At 41.7% G+C, this 18933-nt stretch overlaps 1 protein-coding gene across 3 annotated transcripts in view; it reads right to left on the reverse strand.

The window, feature by feature from the left end:
- The window catches only part of SLIT2 (slit guidance ligand 2), a 363506-nt gene extending 360258 nt beyond the window's left edge, over positions 1-3248 (reverse strand). For 2 of the 3 annotated variants that reach the window (XM_053577755.1, XM_053577753.1), the window contains exon 1: positions 1123-3248. In XM_053577755.1, the coding sequence (XP_053433730.1) occupies positions 1123-1301 (179 nt within the window). In that variant the 5' untranslated portion in view covers positions 1302-3248. The remainder of the gene's footprint in view (positions 1-1122) is intronic. The other variant, XM_053577757.1, reaches the window with a different exon arrangement.
- Positions 3249-18933: the final 15685 nt, after the last annotated feature.

The following is an 18933-nucleotide window of genomic DNA, read 5'->3' on the forward strand; positions in this document are numbered from 1 at the left end:
CGCAACCGCGGGAGCGGAGCGTGCCCAGGGCGTTCAGGCAAGCGCGGGGCTGCAGCCTCAGCATTGACAAAGAGAATGGCTTCCATGCTCCACTGCTCTGAACTCGGGAAGCGCCCCACCAGGAGGGCGTGGGCCGTCAACACTGGATCTGCGTTTACTTCTTCATTACGGACTCAGAGAGACAGGGAGGCGGGGATGTCTGCGGGCAGCAGAGCGCGAAGAGGACGCAGGGCAGTTGCTGCCACGTGAAGGGGCGCAGAAACAGCCGGAAAGGTGGATGGGTGGTGGGGCACAGCGGCTTGGCAGAAAGGGCCAAGGGGGCAGCCAACGGCCGCGCGGTGGCCTAAACAGTCAGTCCCGGTTTAGCTAGTTCGGATTGGAGAACCCACACTAACTTCGCCGAGACCATGGGAAGCGTTCCTCCGCCGCAGTCGCCGCCTCTAGCAAGTCCCTTGTGGCCTGACGCCGCCACCTCCTCCCCGAGAAGTGGGGGGAGGGGAAAGAGTCGCGGGATCTGTGCGCCGCTACTGTGTGAGCTGTTGTGGTCCCGGGGGCTCCCCTTTTCTCTGCAGTCTGTAGGAAGCACCCTTAGGCTCCCCAAGACCCCGTCTCCCTTCTGTTCGTCCCCAGGAGGGCTACACAAAGCCAGCGAGGGGAAGTTTCTGTCTGTTAAGTCCCCCTGCCATCCCCTCCTCTCCAGCCCTCTACAAGAGCGGGACTTCGCTTTGAAACCGACCTGCCAAGTGCTGGCAACCGCAAGATGACTCGGTTTAAGGAGTCGGCCGAACAAAGTCGCATCTCACTTGCCCCAGGTATCTCCAGGTACTTGTCTGCCTACTAGCTCCCCAGCCAGAGAACTCGCCCGCAACCGGGCTGCGAGCGGCGGGACCAGAGCGGGGGTTGGGGGGAATGCACCAAGAGAAGCTGCCAGCGGACCCTCCCCTCTTTGGACAGTGGCCTTTCCCGGTACAGTGCCCTCTCGGAGAGCCCAATCTCGGGATCTGCGTACAAGAGAGCTACAGAGAGCTGTCCCAGGCACAGAACCCAGAGCCTCAACCCGGGTGTCGGGAAAGGGGTGCGAGGCCCAGACGGGGAGGAGGGGGGCGAAGAGCGCATACTCACAGTCTCTCGGCGTTGCGGGGGATGTTCCTGGGCACACTGCGCAGCGCCAGCCCGTGACAGTCCACTGTGCTGCCGGAGCAGGAACACTGCGCGGGGCACGCCTGCGGCGCCACCTCGGTCAGGACAGTCAGCACTAACCCCAGCGACAGGGACAGCGTCTGCCAGCCAGCGCCGCGCATCTTCCTCCTCCGCCTCCTCCCTTGCTGGCGCCGTGGGGTTTTTCTTTAGCTGGTTGCTCCGAGGAAACCGCGCAGTGTCTGAGGCCGCGTACCAGGTGCGGGGCTAGCAGCCCAGAGTGCCAGGGGAAATGTCCACAAAATAATATGAAACTGATAATATTCAAGGCTCTGGAGCCCTCCCAGGCACAGGTCTTCCACCTCCCTCTCCACCCCCTCCCCCTCGAGCAGGTCAGGGAGCTCCTCGGGCAACTTTAAGTCCTGAAGATCAGTCGTCCTGGCCCAGGCTGCAAGGAGACTGGAGAGCAGCGGGGAGGAGATACGGCGTGCTCTGTCTCACAAGGATCAACTTGGCGGTAAAAGAGCTGGAGTTCCCAACGATCGCAAATATGCAGGGACTGAGGGGGTGGTTTCTGATCACAAGCACCCCTCTGCAAATCCGATTCCAGAGAGGAGAGTACGAGGCAGAAGATGGGAGCTCAATAGGAATGGTGGCTCCTAAGTGGACTCTCCGAAGCTAGAAGGCGCAGGAGCGCCACGGGCGCAGAGCCGAGCGCGCCAGGCTACTGGGCATGGCGCGCGGAGGGCGCACAGGGCAGACGCGCAGCCCGGGGGCGCGGGGTGGCGCTGCGGTTCAGCGGGCTCCTCTCACTCTCCAGGCCTCTCCCCAGCCCGCGGCTCTGTAGTAGCCCGGACCGGTCCTCGAGATCTCCAGACAGCAGAGAAAGGTTTGCAAACACACATGCACGTCGCTGAAGGATGGTAGGCAAACCCGCCTCCTGGCCGGCGTCCTTGGCGACGCTCTGCAGCAGGGCCTGCCCCGAGGTCACGCAGAAAAGACAAAAGGGCAGTGGAACCACTGAAGCCAGGCAGGAATATCCACTAGTGAGCACCGCAGCAGAGAAAATCCAAGAGGCCAAGTTGAGGACTAAAGCTCCTGAGAAGACTGGGTGGGACTGGCTGGGGCGGGCCGGCCGGAAGGAGGGGGAAGCAGAGGCCAAGGCCAAGGAGGGGCACCCAGGTCCTGCGGGGTGTCCTGGAGAATGACTAGGTGGTGGCAGGCGGGCGGATGGGATCCGTTACTCCGGGCACAGCCCAAGCGCAGCTGAAAGGCAGTCGTGTGTGTTCGTGAGTATCAGCTCCTCTGGTCTCCCGGATACGCCACAGCTCCGCAGCAGACACCTGATGGTAAAGGTGGAGGAAACTGGAGCCTGCTCCTGGCGGGCGCAGCGCTCAGCCGCCCCTCGGCAGCCTCCCACAAGTGGATCCTCCTTCTCAAAGTGCAGGAACTTTTCCAAGGCTTTGAATCTCGTCCCCCACCGCCACAGTGGGAGCCCGACGTCTCGACGCCGCCCGGCTCCTGGCGCTGCACCTGACTCGGCGGCCGCAGTCCCGGGCAGCCGGTACCTTCCAGCCTCTTCCCCTCTCCCGGCTGCTTTCCGTGCCTCCTGCTCGCTCCGGGGAGGGAAGGGAAGGTGAGGGAAGACGGAGACAGAGAACAGGGACTCGCTGTTGACTCCGGAGTCCCTGGCAAGTGTCTAAACAATAGGACAGACGCAGCAGTCTAAGTCTCCTTTGGCTGAAGGGAAGGTGGGTTGTTGCTGTAACTGGAGTTGTTCTCTCCGGCTGCCCGGCGCTGAGCGCGGCCAAACAAAAACCCGTCCCGCGCCTCTGGCGCCGGCCGCGGGCCCCGGGACGCTCCCCTTTCTCCTCAGCGCTCCCGCCGTGTCGGCAACGCGCGGCAGCTCCGGCCTGCGCCCGGGAGCCGCGGCGCTCCCATCACTCGCTGCCGCTGCTGCCGCTACTGCGGTGGCCGCCGCTGTCTCCGCCTTTTTTTTTTTTTTTTCAAACCACAGTCTGCGGCAGCCACTGCCGCCGCCGCCGCCGCCGCCACTGACACTACCGCCAACCCCTGCGGTCCGGGCGCTTCCTAAATAAATAACCCCAAGTACGAAGTTGAGGAGGCTCGGGCTTTATATAGCCACCGGAGCCCCCGCCCCTTAGCCCCGCCCCACGAGGTCCGGCCCCGCCCCCTGGCTGCGCGCTGGGAGCCGGCACCTCGCGGGGGAGAGGTGAGGCCCGGGCTGCCCTCGCCTGGCGGCTGCGGCGCCAAACCGCGCGCGTTCCCGTGAGCCCGCCCGGGTTAGCGCACTTGCTCCCACACCGGGCAAAGTTTGCCCGCGGAAAGGGGCTGTAGGGACCTCTCCTCCAACTGTTTGGCTCCAGAGGTGACCCGGACTTAGAGATGGTCGCTTGCAGCGGCAGAATGGGGAGAGGGCGGCTTTGAACGCAGTTCATAAATAAACAGCTCTCCAGGGCCTCTGCTGCAGCTTTCGCGATCCTAAGGGGCTGCTCAGTGTTTGCAACGCAGCAAGAGAGAGACGGAGACGGAAAAAATTATGATTTAAATTTTTAAAAAAATTCTACCGAAATAGATCTGCCTGCGCTCACAGACACACATGTGTATTTTTGGGTGCTGAAAAGTTCAGAGTTTTTGCAAGTTGGAAAACAGCATTTTTCAGGCTTCTTGCTTGGCTTTCCATCTCCCATCCACCCCCCTTCTGTTTAACCCCTTCCTTATAGTCACACACTCAACACACTCTGCCCAGTTGAGGATTGAATATTCAATATGCTTACATAACTCTAAAAGCAGGAATGTGTCTGTGCGATTTTACTCTCTGATGGGGGAAAGGAGGGAAGAAATAAATCCCTAGCAACGCACGTTATACCAGAACGTTTCCTTTATTTCAGGGCAGTTCTGGGTATTTTTTCCCCACTATGTTTTGAAAGAGAATTTCCACGTTTCTTCTTTTCTCTTTAGTGTGATGTGTGTCTGGCAACAGCTATCACTCTCCCGCCCCCCAGCAAAATCAATGTCACTACAGGTTTGAAATGACATCTCAATGAGAGGACGCCTTCCCTGGGATTTAAAACGCCTCACCTCCTACTTCCTCCTCCCATTTCACCTTTAAAAAGCTTCCCAGGGATTTTGTGCAAGGCCCTAGCTTAATCCAGCCTTACTTAACAGTATGGCAATTATTTGTACGATTATTTGTAGCTTCCTTGAAAGCAAGAGGACTTGTCCAGTTCATTTGTGTTTCCATCATCTAAGGATATGCCTGGCACATAAGGATTTCTTTTAACTCAAGAACATTCTCTCCAATATCATAATTAACATTCTTTCCTAGTTACATTATTTAAAAATGTCCTGTCATAATGGCTACATCTGCCTCATTTGAAAACTTGAAGCACTTTTAGACATTTCCAAAGACAAGGTAGTGTCAGAAAACTAAGTTGGAATTCATAGAATTACTCTTTTTTTTTTTTACACACACCTTTTTTTTTTTATTATTAAGTCATATATACATAGATCATGAATACATTTATGCCTTTGTGGGATTCAATGTGTTGATTATTTGTACAAATTGGAGTGCCTACATCCTACTAATCACCATGGATTTCACCCCATTTACTTAATCACAGTGTTAAGACATTTGTGTTCTATACTTGATAGATTTGACTTGTACCCTTGCATTATGCTCCATAGGTGTGGTCCCACCATTATGTATATCCAAAAGACAAAAAACACTTGGCAACAAAGATATTTGCACCAGATTGTTCATTGCAGCTCAATTCATAATTGCCAAGTCATGGAAGAATTACTCATTTTAATGCCATAGATTTATGTTGCTCTGTTCTTTTAACACTTCAAAATATTTGGCATTTATTAACTCATTTGTCCTAGAATTTTGCTTAAAGATCTGTTATGTAACTTCCATAAGAAGGAAGAGAAAGGAGAATCCACCTCACACTTTTTGTAAGGAAAAATGAGATAAAGAACAAACACTCACCATTGAAGGAGTCTTCCCCCTACTATTTCTGTAGTCTGCACTAGTAATTAAGTGGTTAAAATAGATTTATTGCTACCCTAATTCATTTAATCCACAACAAGATGTATTTGTGTTGCCCTTTATCCACCACATGGAATCATTGTTCTGTATTTGAATTGCAAGAATATATCCTGCATTCCCACTATTTATAAGTAATATTGATATCGTTGAATAAGTGAAATTCATAGACTTGAGTTCAAATTTGATTCTCTCTGGCTTACTTTCCATTCCGTGGGAAGCTAAGAGGGAGCTAAATAACATTCATAGCAACATGCCTACATAATTCTCAGATTTAAATAAGATATGGCCAATGAATTTCATTAAGAAAAAATGGAATATTATAACTAATTTCTGAGAGGCATAGCACTTTTTTGTCATCACCTTTTCAGTTAATAAAGGGAAATTTACACTTGAGCAATCACATTTCTTGTTCTAAAAAATATTATTATATTATTCATTATGACTGCAAGATGTTTGTTGAAGGCTTTGCATGTTTCAGTAATATTAACTTTTAAGTCTTATTTTTTTCTAGATTTCTTTTTCCCAAATGAATCACTCAAGAAAGCTTCTGTGGTGCCTCTTGTCACCACACGAGGTCTCCATAAATCCTGACCTGGATTAAGCAGAAGTTGGATCCACTATAGTCAGCATTCAAGTCTCCTAAAGAAATCCAGTTGTTAGAATAATTTAGAAACAATTTAGACACTTAAATACCCACTCAGATTTAAAAAATTCTCCCAATTTGAATTTTTATACCAATAAAGGTTATGAAGTTAGGTTATGTGGCCACAGGGAGTAATAAAGAGAACTGATGAAAAAGCAGTAAATATGAATAAAATATATAGCTCTCATTTAAAAATAAAATTAGGTAACAACAATAGCATTGATCAAGTTCCTAAAACATACAGAATAATTTGGTGGGCTTCACAGCATTCAGGCTATCATCTATCTCTTTTTATTGCAAAATGCATTCATTTTAATTATCTAATTTTTCTACCAATATCATTGTTTTAGAAATGTAGAACCCTAGTATCACAAATACTTAGATTCAATGAAAATTTGTTTCATGCCTACTAAGTGGACCAAGCTATTTGCAAGCGTCAAACCACAGGGATGGTTGCTATTTGACTCTGTACAGCAAAGAACATTGTTCAGTCAGGTCATAACTGATTAAATGAAAAAGCTGTCACAAGAGGCTGAGCTTCCTGACTTCAAGCCTCAAAGGGTTCTATCAATACTCCACCCATCAGCATCTATAGATGACCTTCTGGAACACTTAAGGATGGAGGATTCTATAGTTTCTCAGGAACTACCACCCTCTTATGGGAGATGTTCATGCCTCTGTTTACAATTATCTGAAAGAAGCAGTCAAGAGCTAGGGTACTCAGCACCAGCACTCCAAGGATACTGAAACGCAACCTGCTTCTGGAAAGAGCTTTAGCTTTGAAATGATTCTCTAGGTCAGTGTGCTGCAGAGTCTAGTCCCTACATCAGCGCATCAGAGAATGTAGTTAGAAAGGGAACCTCTCAGATTCCCACAGAATCAGAAATTTTGAGGGTAGAAGGCAGAAGTCTGTGTCCTAACATGCCTATGAAGTGGTTTTGATGCTCGCTAAAGTTTGAGATCCACTACTCTAGAGCCTGTCTATGGTCTGTGGTTGTATCTGAGTCACCTGCCTATGGAGAATGAAGCAGCACAGAATGAGAGAGAGCACCTGTTATCTTGGCTTCAGCTTCTGGTTCCTGGGGTTTGACCATTGCACGTTCCTGCTAACCTCTAGGGGGCACCAAAATATCTTCATGTACAACCCCAAGGAGGCAACAAGACCTTAATTGGATTTCCCAAGAAATGGCGTTCAGAATTGGAAAGAGCTTTCTAATTATTACGTCAGCAACCTGCCCTAATTATCATGTATCCATCAGTTAAAAATGTGGCGTATTTTCTTTTTATTTTAAGTTTAATTCTGCCTACGTATGGGAATAATGATTTCTACTTTTCATGATTTTTGTAAAGATTAAGTGAAGATTAAGACAATGCCTGTCAATCTAACAGTTCAGAGCCTAGCATAGAGTTAGATGCTTATTAAATAAAGGGTATCTTTATTATTTCACTATCACTATTACTATTAATAGGTGAAATGTTCTAACATATTTGTGCTGTAAGAATACATTATATATTTTTATTAACTATTACTGTGATCAAGTACTTTCTTGTACTGAACCCTGGGAAAGGCTGGGCTGGAGATTTAAGACGAGAAGAAAAAGCCCATTACAATAATCAATTCCTGCCCAGAACTGCATTATTTCATGATAAACACAGGGGTGATGGATATAGTTTCATGATATATACATCCCTCAATATAAACTACTCTTTTGCAAGGGTGAAGTTAGTTCGTTCCTGTCACAATAGAAGCTTGTTGGTTATGTAGTGAAATTAAAATGAAAAGTTCTGGATCTGCTTATAATGGGAAATGCTTGGGGAGCTTTGAATATGTCCTTGCTTAGAGCTCCTTGCCTTAGTTTCCCCACTTACACTGTGTTGAGATTAGACCAGGCAAACCATCAAGTCTTCTCAATTATTAGTGATACTAAAACCATATTTATTAAGTATGTCTGTTTTCCAAACACTGGGATGGTTAGATTCTCTCTCTTAACTGCTTTAATTTTCACGACAACCTTGTGAGTTAGAGACCTTTTTTTTTTAGAGACAGTCTCACTTTATTACCCTTGGTAGAGTGCTGTGAAATCACAGCTCACAGCAACCTCCAACTCCTGGGTTTAGGTGATTCTCTTGCTTCAGCCTCCCGAGTAGCTGGGACTACAGGCACCTGCCACAACGCCTGGCTATTTTTTGTTGTTGTTACAGTTTGGCCGGGGCTGGGTTTGAACTCACCACCTTCAGTAGATGGGGCCGGCACCCTACTCACAAAGCCTCAAGCACCACCCGAGTTAGAGACTATTTTTACCCATGATTTACAAAAAAGAAAAGTGAGGCTCCTAGGAACTCATTTACTTGGCTATGTTCTTAACTTCTACCAAGCAGCAAAGTAGGCCCCAGAATTTTATGCCAAACCCCATTGTACAAACACTGTAATACGCTGCCTCTCAAATTCTGTGATTTGCGTGTATGGTGCAATGACTTTTTCTATATATAATTAAAACAAAAATGTACTGAGGAGGAGAGAATGTAGTAGTTTAAATATGTAAAATACTTCAGCAAGAGCAAAAAAGAACGTGCAGATACTAGAGAAACTATAGTGGAAAAAAATAATGCAAAAGATAGTTAACACTCCAGGAAACAGGTTAAAAAAAAAAAAAAAAAAAAACTCACACACATAAACATTAAAAAGCCGAAGGGAAAATACACACAAAAAAGTTTAATAGTTTTATGAGGTTAAAATTAGTTTTAAAGAATTTAACCATTGAAGAATAAGAAGTGCAGTTGTAAATAGTTTTAAATTGCCTAATCTTTTCACTGTATGAGGTTTAATATTGTGCCTCTTGGATTTTCACAAAAGAAAAGAGAAATCTTTCTGTGTTATTCAGGAAGGAAGGGACAGGAACCCCTCACACCTCCTGCAGGCAATCCTCCTGCTAGATAGAAAAGGTTGACCTTCCTCCTATGGGGTCGTAATATCAAGCTAAAATTACAAAGAAACTCACTCCAGTCTAATATCAACTCAAAATAAATATTTTTCAAACCCAAAGCTAAATATTCCACATTTTAGATAAAAATCAGCTCTGATTAACAGAGGGAGTTCATAACCACTATTGAAAAAATATAGCTTAAAGTAAATGCTTGCCTGATGACCAAAAAGCGATTTTCTCCTATAAAAATTCACATCAGTATCTTAGCAGAAGAGTTGATAAACTTTCTTTCAAGAACCGTATAGTACTGCCTTTTAGATTTTGCAGCCCAGTAGGCAAAATCAAGGATATTATGTAGACATGTAATGTAAGAAAAAGAGAAATCACATTTGCACAAATGTCTCATGGACATGATTCAAAATATAACAATTGATTATCATTTTTTGTAATAAAGCCGACCAATGAAAATTATGGAATTTTTTTTTAAGATACCGTTTTCATTTAATGGGGTTTCCTGTCTCCAATGGCTTGCACAATTTCATATGTAAAAATTATTTTCACTTCTCCTTCCTTTGCCCTTCTCTTTGCCTCTTCCTTTGCCCTTCTATGAGGGGCCATGCCCCTCCCCTGCAAGCCTCCTCATCATGCCTTGGAAAATTGAGGAAATCAAGGCCTTTCTGCTCACAGCCAGACCCAAACGTGAGGATGCCAGGTCTGTCAAGATCAATAAAAATAAGCATATGACATTGAAAGTCTGATGCAGCAGATACCTTTATACCTTGGTCATCACAAAGAGAGGGCCAAGAAACAGAAGCAGTCTCTGCCCCCTGGTTTGGCAGTGAAGGAGCTGAAATGAAGCAGACATGCCGATTTGAATTGCATTAAATTTTTAAAAATAAATAATAAAGGCTTTTAGCTCCCTGGCTGTATAAAATCGTATGAGGAGACAAAATTGGCCTGGTGCCAGTAGTTTTCAAATCCCTGCCTTTGTCCAAAGATGTAATTATCAGTATAGGAGGTTATAGTTTCTTAAGAGGTTATATTCAAAGGGATGCTATAAAGATAAGAGTTCTGGCTGTTCCACGATGAGCAGTGTCTTCCTCAGTACGATCGACCCCAGCACTCCCTGTTCCTTTAGCTGTGGAATCTAATTCTGCAAGAGCATTCTCTGAATGCTCTTGCAGAATTTAAATTCATTTAATTTTAATACAAAATAAATTAGTGTAAGATCCGTAGTATGCTGATATCCTTCCATGTAAGTATGCTTATCTGTTGAGCAGATGGTCCTCATGTATGAAATTGAGATAATAATAAGTAACATTTATTAAGCATTTATTATGAACAGGCATTATCCCAACGTTTTATTTTCTCCTTTAATCTTCCTTGAAAACTGTATTACCTTAGAGCAAAGAAAGGTGAGGGACAGAAAGGTTGAGGGTAAGTAACCTGCTCAAAGTTATACATTCAGGAAAGGGTGGAGCTGAGCTCTGAACCCAGAAAATCATGGCCCAGAGCACTGGAACTCTTCCTAATTCATGAATCAAGACATTTATGATAAATAAAAGCTATGTTTGTGAAAGCACTAAATACCAAAGTATCACATTTTCTATTTGCATTTTCTACATCACATTATTTTTAAATGAAGATAGTGACAAGAAGACCACATGCCAGCGTTTAGTCAGGAATCACTGCAGTGAATATAATCTGATTTGACCCAAGTCTCTTTATCCCATTCTTTTCATATTAATAGGATTATTTTATTTCTCTTTCACGACTTGAGATATGCTCTCCTTAGTTACATAAAACCATAGGACTATTTTCTCACCAACACATGGACATTCTACAACATTTGAGACAGGAGTGAAAAACTACTCTGTGAATTTAAGCAAATTTATTCCATGAGGAAGAATTTTTTATATATAAACGAAGAAGTTTAACTTTCCCATAAACGCAATGCATGAAGACAGAGGCGCCACTTTTAGATCGTACTAACTAGTCACATCTTGTTTTGTAAGAAAGATCAGCTGAAAGGGGTGGGTTTTCTTTATTGTAAGTATGAATTAACACAACTGAAAAATGTTGCAAGTTTGATTTCCCAAGCAATGCCATAAAAATTATGAAAAAATCAAATGAAATTCTAATGATATTTGAAAAACGTACAGCAAAATAACTTTGAAAAGCTTGTTCATTCGTTATTTGCTCCATTTGGGGATTAAAGTAGATAGTATGGCCATAAGTCATCGGGGATCACAGCCATAGCCATCTTTTCTGCCCACTTACACCATGTGCACACATGTGTGTATGCTAGTCATTCACTTATATATTCACCTTCCTCGGGGTCTTTGGCTGGGCATTACTAGTTTTCACTTTCATTTTTTCTTCCTTAACCAACCATATGTGGAACATAAGAGATTGTATATTACCCTATTTCAAAGTGGTTGCAATGGTTAAATAAGTTAGTAAGCACTTGGAGACTTTCAGTAGGGGAGGAAGTAGCTCACCTTCCCGTGCGCTGCTCTTTATGTTTGACCAAATGCTATAGACATAATTCCCTGGGCAATGTCAAAAGAACTCAGAGAGTTGAGGAGAAGGTGAACTGACTGAGGGAGCTCATGACCTGAGGGATGACAGCTCAGTGAATTCCCAGGATTTTCCTTCTGTTCCACATAGTGATGGGGAGGCAGCAAGCCCACGAAAGACTTAGTGGGGAGCCCACCGCCTTCTCCACACATAGGGTACCATCCAGCTGTGCTCTACCTCAAGAAGCAGTTTCAATGTCACCACAGGCCAGCTCAGGGTCTTGCTGTTCTCCACTCAGCATTGCAGGAGACCCAGCCTCAGATCTTCTGGCTCTCACCTGCTCCATCCCTCCCCATTGGCGAAAGATGACCCAGAACTCTCTTCAACTCCCATGTCAGCACTAGGAGGAAAGGAGCAGGAGCAGAAGCAGCCCCCAGGAGAGTCAAGGAGACCAGAACTATGAAGGCAATGCTGTTCCAAACTAAACTGCCATTGCTCATTGAGTTCACATCTGAATGGTTATTGGAACTAAAGTCCTCAGAAGTAGGCCAGAGCCTACATGTTAAACATAAATATGATGATTACGAGCTAAAATAGAAGGTCAAAGTCGGAGCAAGAGTTTCCTAACCTAATAACCACTCATTATATTAATAATCCAGTAAAACCAACCACAATCTGAATGAGAAAAGACAACCGCATGATGTCAACTGATGCCTATCAGATGTTGGACGAAAATATCAAGGCATTCCTGGATTAAAAAAAAATAAGAAGAAAAAAATAAGAAAATTTGTCTTGCTAGCAGACCTCTCCTAAGAGAATGGCCAAAGGCAGTTGTCTAAGACAAAAGAAAATGATGAAAGAAGAAATTTTGGAATATCAGAAAAGGGAAGAAGAAAACAATGGAAAGGGTAAAAATAATGGTTGTGGCAACATACTTTGCTCCTGTTGCACTTTTCTAAATCAGGTTCTTCTTTTAAAAATGTTTTGTACTCAGGCATGTATACTAGTGCTTTTAAAAAAAAATTTTTTTTAATCTTTAAATCTTAAAGAAAATTTTAACTTGAGGATTTATGCATAAGGTTATAACCTGATGTGTGTGTATATACATACATACAAAACACACATATGTGTATGTGTGTATATATATAAGTAGTATATGTGTGTGTGTATAAGTATATATACATGTAAGTATATGTACTACATATATATATATTTCTGACCTATGCATAGTATTTGATATTTATGCTTTTTGCTTAGTCATTAATTTACAATGATATCTTTTTATTTTTCTGCTCGATATTACTATAAACTCAATTTATTTATTTATTTTCTTTCTTTTTTTTTTTTTGAGACAGAGTTTTAGTTTGTCACCCTTGGTAGAATGCCCTGGTGTCATATCTCATAGCAACTTCAAACTCTTAGGCTCAAGTGACTCTTTTGCCTCAACCTCCTGAATAGCTGGGACTATGAGCACCTGCCACAACGCCCAGCTATTTTTAGAGACGGGGTCCCTCTCTTGCTCAGACTGATCTCAAACTCACGAGCTCATGCAATTCACCTGCCTCAGCCTCCCAGAGTGCTGGGATTACAGGCATGAGCTACCATATCAGCCTATAAACTTAATTTAATCTTATCAAAATGTGGACAGATATAAGATGCACAAATGTAGATATTTTACATTTATTTATTTATTTATTTATTATTTATTTATTTTTGGCTGGGGCTGGGTTTGAACCCACCACCTCCGGCATATGGGGCCGGTGCCCTACTCCTTTGAGCCACAGGCACCACCCTAGATATTTTACTTTTTTCAGCAGTTTTATAATCAAATGTATTTATTTATAACTGTAGATTAAAACCTATTAACTCTGACAACTAAGGTAAGAAATTTGAAGAAGCAATCTTTATAGGGTTTAAAAACCTTCTTTTAAAACCATATTGTAATCACATAAGAAATAGATTCATAAATTGAAACCTGCTTAATTGGCAATTAAAAGCTGTAGGGCAATGTTGTCTCTCTGTATTTTCAGAATTAAATTCCAGCTGTTTGGAGAAAGTAACCAGAAGATTGAGAGAAACTGCCAAGTATCCTGGGGAGAAATTAGCCACTTTCACTTTCATTATTCTAAAATCATTGTGCCACCTGCAGTAACCATAAATACTACAGATGAAGTAAAAAATCTCAAATTTTAAAGTTCACCTGCTATTCACAGGGTAAAGTATCACATCTTTCTGGGTCAAAGGGCCAACAAGTCAGTGCAAAAATAAATTTGATCTAATATTCATGATCCGTAATGTTTCTTTGCCAGTTTAGCAAATGAATGTCTCTAATATTTATTTTATTTGGAAAAATGCTCCATTTTCAGTAAAGAAAGTGATATGTCTAATGTCACTATAGCGATCAGGATAGTCTAGAATTGTAATGTAGCAACAACTCCTAACTCCTTATGGCTTATAACAACAACAATCGTTTCTCCCTCATCTACCTGTCTGTTGGACACTGACTGAAAGTCTAACTTAAAGTTACTCTTCCTGGACTCAGGTTGCTGAAATAGCCACTGTCTCAAACATTGTTTGTCCTTATAGAGTCTTGAACTATGAAAAGCTTCAGCCTGAAAATGGCATCACACATCCGACCAATTCATCCATTGGTCGAATCTACTCACACGGCCCATTTACCATAGGTGCTCATGAGGATGTAAACTAGAAATATTTGGTGAACAGAATTAAGGACTACCACTCTCTGTCTTTAAGCTCACCAAATATTTATTTCAGTCTACCCACCTCCCATGGGCAAAATGTACTCAGCCTGTCTCCAAAGACATCAGTTCAAAAGACTTGTTTTGCGAGGGCATCAAGCTCAAAGCCTGTGCTCTTCAGGTAGGATGCAGAGTCCAGGTCAAATCCAATTGGGATTTCCTTTGCTCTGGACAGGCATGAACTTAAAAGATTAGTTACTTTTCCATGCTCTCCAAATGTATAGCATTTGGAGAACAGGGACAGAATAACTGCATTAGTTAAACACGTCCGTTTGAAAGACACAAATCTGATACACAACAATTTTGAAATCTCCCCAGGCAAAGGTGATGAGGACCTTCTCCTTTAGGAGATGGGAATGGGACGGGAAAGCTTCTTCACGGCATCTTGGCATTACTCTGTGGCAGGAAAGTCTGAAGTCCATTATTTTCCCCGTGATCTTGGCTGTGCGTATTTGCCACATCTGTGCTATGTTAGGTAAGAATACGTCATCCTTACGGAGCCTCTCTCTGCTCCATGCCCACAAACAGAAGAGAATGATGGGTCATTCACTGTAAGTCTCTCACAGTCTCAGACCTTTAAAATTCGGGTTTGCATTTTCTCCAGTTGTACACTTTTGTTAATAATATTCTGGGGCTTTTAATCTATTTGATTCAGTGTAAAACACAGTTCTTCTCTTGATACACTTTCTTAGACAGCTTTATCTTTCTGAATCTTCATACCCATGCCTCTCTCCTTCTAAGCATAGTCATGGGTACCTTGAGCTTCCCAGGAGCAGGAGAGAGAGATTCATATTCAACCTCATCCAGTGAATTGTGTTGTACAATTGTAAAACATCACCCTTGTAATCCATTCACAAGTTTTTAGCAATAGGCATGACTAGGCTTCCCAGGAGAAGGGAACAAATGAACATGTCCAAATATTTAAAAATGTTCAAATCAAGTTAATGAACTATTAAATAATTACACAATATGGTAATTAAATGTAATTTAATTACATTTAAATGACTTTATGGTGCTTAGATTTTTTTGGTTTTGGTATAAATTTCAACTTGAAAAAATTTTGATCTACAGCAGCAGTAGAAACAAAAATTGTGGACAAATTTCATACATAAAAGTCATCCATACTTAAATTTAAAAATGAACTCTGGATTTTTACATATCATGTTAAAACATGATGTTTACATTAACAAATTATCTGATCACAAATTGCTATCATTTCTACTATAATTTTACCAACTTTAAAAAGTGATATTTAAATCCAACTTCATTACTTATGTTGAACTTTTAACTCTTAAAAATGTATATTATTAAAAAGCAAAAAGAAGTATTTATTCAGTTTTTATCAAAATTTCTATTCCAAGACTGCATTTTAACTGTAAAATGGAAATAAATGTTAGCCAGCAATAAAAAGGCAACTATAACCCCAACTAAATAAGGGCATAGCATTCTGATAGATATTTCTCCAAAGAACATTTACTAATTGCCGATAAGGACATGAAAAGATGCTCAAAATCGTTAGTTGTTAGAGACATATGAGTAAAAACTGTCATGACATGCCACTTTATACACACCAGGATGGCTGTAGCAAAAGGACAAAAGAAGTATTAGGACAGATATGGAAAAACTGTAACTCTCCTACACTACATGTGGAAATATAAAATGGTGGCCTTGCTTTGGAAAATAGTTTGGCAGTTCCCACAACATTAAAAGTGGAGTTATCGGGCGGCACCTGTGGCTCAGTGAGTAGGACGCTGGCCCCATATGCCGAGGGTGGCGGGTTCAAACCCAGCCCCAGCCAAACTGCAACAACAACAACAAAAAAAAATAGCCGGGTGCTGTGGCGGGCGCCTGTAGTCCCAGCTACTCGGGAGGCTGAGGCAAGAGAATCGCTTAAGCCCAGGAGCTGGAGGTTGCTGTGAGCTGTGTGATGTACAGCACTCTACCAAGGGCCATAAAGTGAGACTCTGTCTCTACAAAAAAATAAATAAATAAATAAAAGTGGAGGTATCATATGACCCATCAATCTCACTCCTAGGTATATATCCAAGAGAACTGAAAACATATATTTGTCAGAGCATAAATAATAAAAGCCTAAAAGTGAAAACAAAACCAAATGTCCACCAACCATTGAACAGTTAAATAAATATGGTATATGCTTTATGTAAATGGAATATTATTAGGTTATAAAAACGAATGAAGTTCTGATATGTGCTAAACCTAAATGCAACTTGAAAACCTTGTTTAGTGAAGGAATCTAGACCTCAAAGGCCACATTTCCATTTATATGAAATGTCCAGACTAGGTAAATCGTGGACAGAAAGACTAGTGGTTTTCTATGGGCAGGGAGAAGAGAGGAAGAGGGAATGTCTGCTAATTGGTAAGGGGTTTCTTTTTGGGGTGAAGAAAATATTCTGAAATTAGATAGTGGACATGGTTGCACACTTGTAAATACTCTAAAAACTACTCAAGTGTACACTTCGAAAGATTAATTTTATGGTATGTGACTAATATCTCGATGAAACTGTTATTTAAAAATACGATTATGATGATGGTTGCCCAGGTCTGTCAATATCCTAAAAACTATTGAACTGACCATTTTAAATGGGTGAATTTTATGGTATGTAAAATTATCTCTATAAGACTGTGAAAAAAAAACGGCCAGAAAACAGTCGGTGTAGAAATTGGTGATTATTTGTAGTCTTCTTTCTCCTTCATAGTCCTAAAAACCATTTTTGTTTTCTTGTCCCAATGTCACTATATTTGTGGTAATGTCATTTTTGCTGTATATTTCTCAGATTCTGATTTAAAAACACATACAACATTTTAAAGATACATATACTTTTATTATTTATTTATTTATTTTGCAGTTTTTTGGCTGAGGCTGGGTTTGAACCCGCCACCTCTAGCATATGGGGCCGGCCCCCTACTCCTTTGAGCACAGGCACCACCCAAGATACATATACTTTTAAACTTTTAGAAAGTAAAATAGTCAAATTTAGATTTGTTTGATTAAGCTTCTGTTACCCTTACTGATACAAGCAGCGGTTCATTACAAGTAACTTAGTGGTACATATTTAACGTTAATTCAAATTTCACCCAAGATCACAATCACTCTTTACTTAGGGTCTGCAGTTAGTTTCTGTGGAGGAACGGACACCAGGCTTGCAAAGGACAGTTACTGATTCTTATCACATTAAAAGGACACACTGAGAACAGGACAGTCTCCTGGCAAGCCTAGGGACGTTTTATGACATGGGGACAATCCCCCAAGTAACTCAGTGTTCCGGAATGAGATAAGATTGGTCACTCACTAGTAAGCATGTGTTAAACATTGATGCTTAGTAGTTCTTCATGAGGGTTGTAGGGAAAGAACACGTGGGGAAAAAACAGGTGAGGCGAGCACATGGCCATCCTTAGGCCTGCAGCCCTCCTATGTAATGACCTTAACTCTCCACACCTGTTGTGTATGTCAATTACCTTAACTCTCCACACCTGTTGTGTATAACCTTAATAATAGCTGTTGCGGAGGGGGCTCAGGGCTACCCTTCAACTAAGGTTAGCCGCCTCCCGCAAGCTTGTACTTCTAATCCGTGTCACGCCTGGTTCCTTCCTGCGGCGACCGAGACCAGTGCCATAGGGGTCGCGACAAGTTCCTCTTTACTCTTTTCTAACATTTATTATCTTGTAGCCTCTCACCTAATCAAATCAAATTGCTCTTCAGTATTTAATAGGCATTATTATCATGTGTCTAGGTATGTTTATAAGGTCAATATTTTAAGTTTCTCTTTGCAAGTTAAAGTTGTTAGTTTGATCTCTGGGAAGATTTTTCAAAAACAAAAGCCAAAACCCCCAAACCCCCAAAACAAACAAAACTCTAATTTTTGGGAAAATGTCATTGCTCTTGGTATATTTGGCTATGTCAAATTCTATCTGCTATACGTATTTCTGGCTTTTGGCACAGATTTAGCTTGTATACATTTTAAATTATCAAGCATATTAGCGTCATTATAATAGCCATGGAAAACTCATGAATCAAAGTTGAAACCTGAGTGCTCGCTTCAGCAGCACATATACAAAGTTGAAAATTGAAAATTATCTTTTTCTTCCTTAGCCAGAATGCATACTTCCTACAGCAAATATAATACCAATGAAATCACCTTTATTATTTTCTTCTGCAAATTCAATAATACTTATGATAAATATTAGCTTTTCAATATAGCTTTTGTCCCTGGTACAAACAAGTTGAACTGAATAAATACTTTTTATTTATATGTAGCTTCTTTTTGTACATTGTTGCTCATTAAACTAGTAATCTTGTTTTTACTTCTCCATTTCAGATACTAATAATTAAAATAAATTTTTAAAAATTCATTTTACATAATTAGCTATGAAACAAATTTTGATTTTTTTCTGTTAAGCATTGTCCTTTCAGTGGTATGTTATAATCATTGTTATAATCAGCTAATATTGAACATATGATATTATTCTTTTCTATATTAGAATTTATTTATCATTGGAGAATGTTACTTATTGGCTGATAATTCCTCAGCCTTTTTAAGTATGAGTAATTGCATTTCTGAACATTTTTAATTGGAAATAATTTAAGCTATTTTTATTTTTATTAGATAACAATATTTTGTGTTTCTTTAACCAAAATCTTAAGTATTTCCAGTCATGGTACCTTCTGTAGTTGAGGGAAGAACTTACAGATTAGCTGGGAAACATGTAATGTAGTAATAATAGTCTTTGCAGTTGATTCAGAACAAAGAACAATTTCTGCAACTTTTCTCCTTTTAGAAAAGTTTTAATTTCAAATTAAATACCAACTATTCTACCATGTACCTCTAGTGAAAATTCATAGTCATTAATTGGAGTCAG

The sequence above is a fragment of the Nycticebus coucang genome, chromosome 23, assembly GCF_027406575.1.
Source record: "Nycticebus coucang isolate mNycCou1 chromosome 23, mNycCou1.pri, whole genome shotgun sequence".
Classification (NCBI taxonomy): Eukaryota; Metazoa; Chordata; class Mammalia; order Primates; family Lorisidae; genus Nycticebus; species Nycticebus coucang.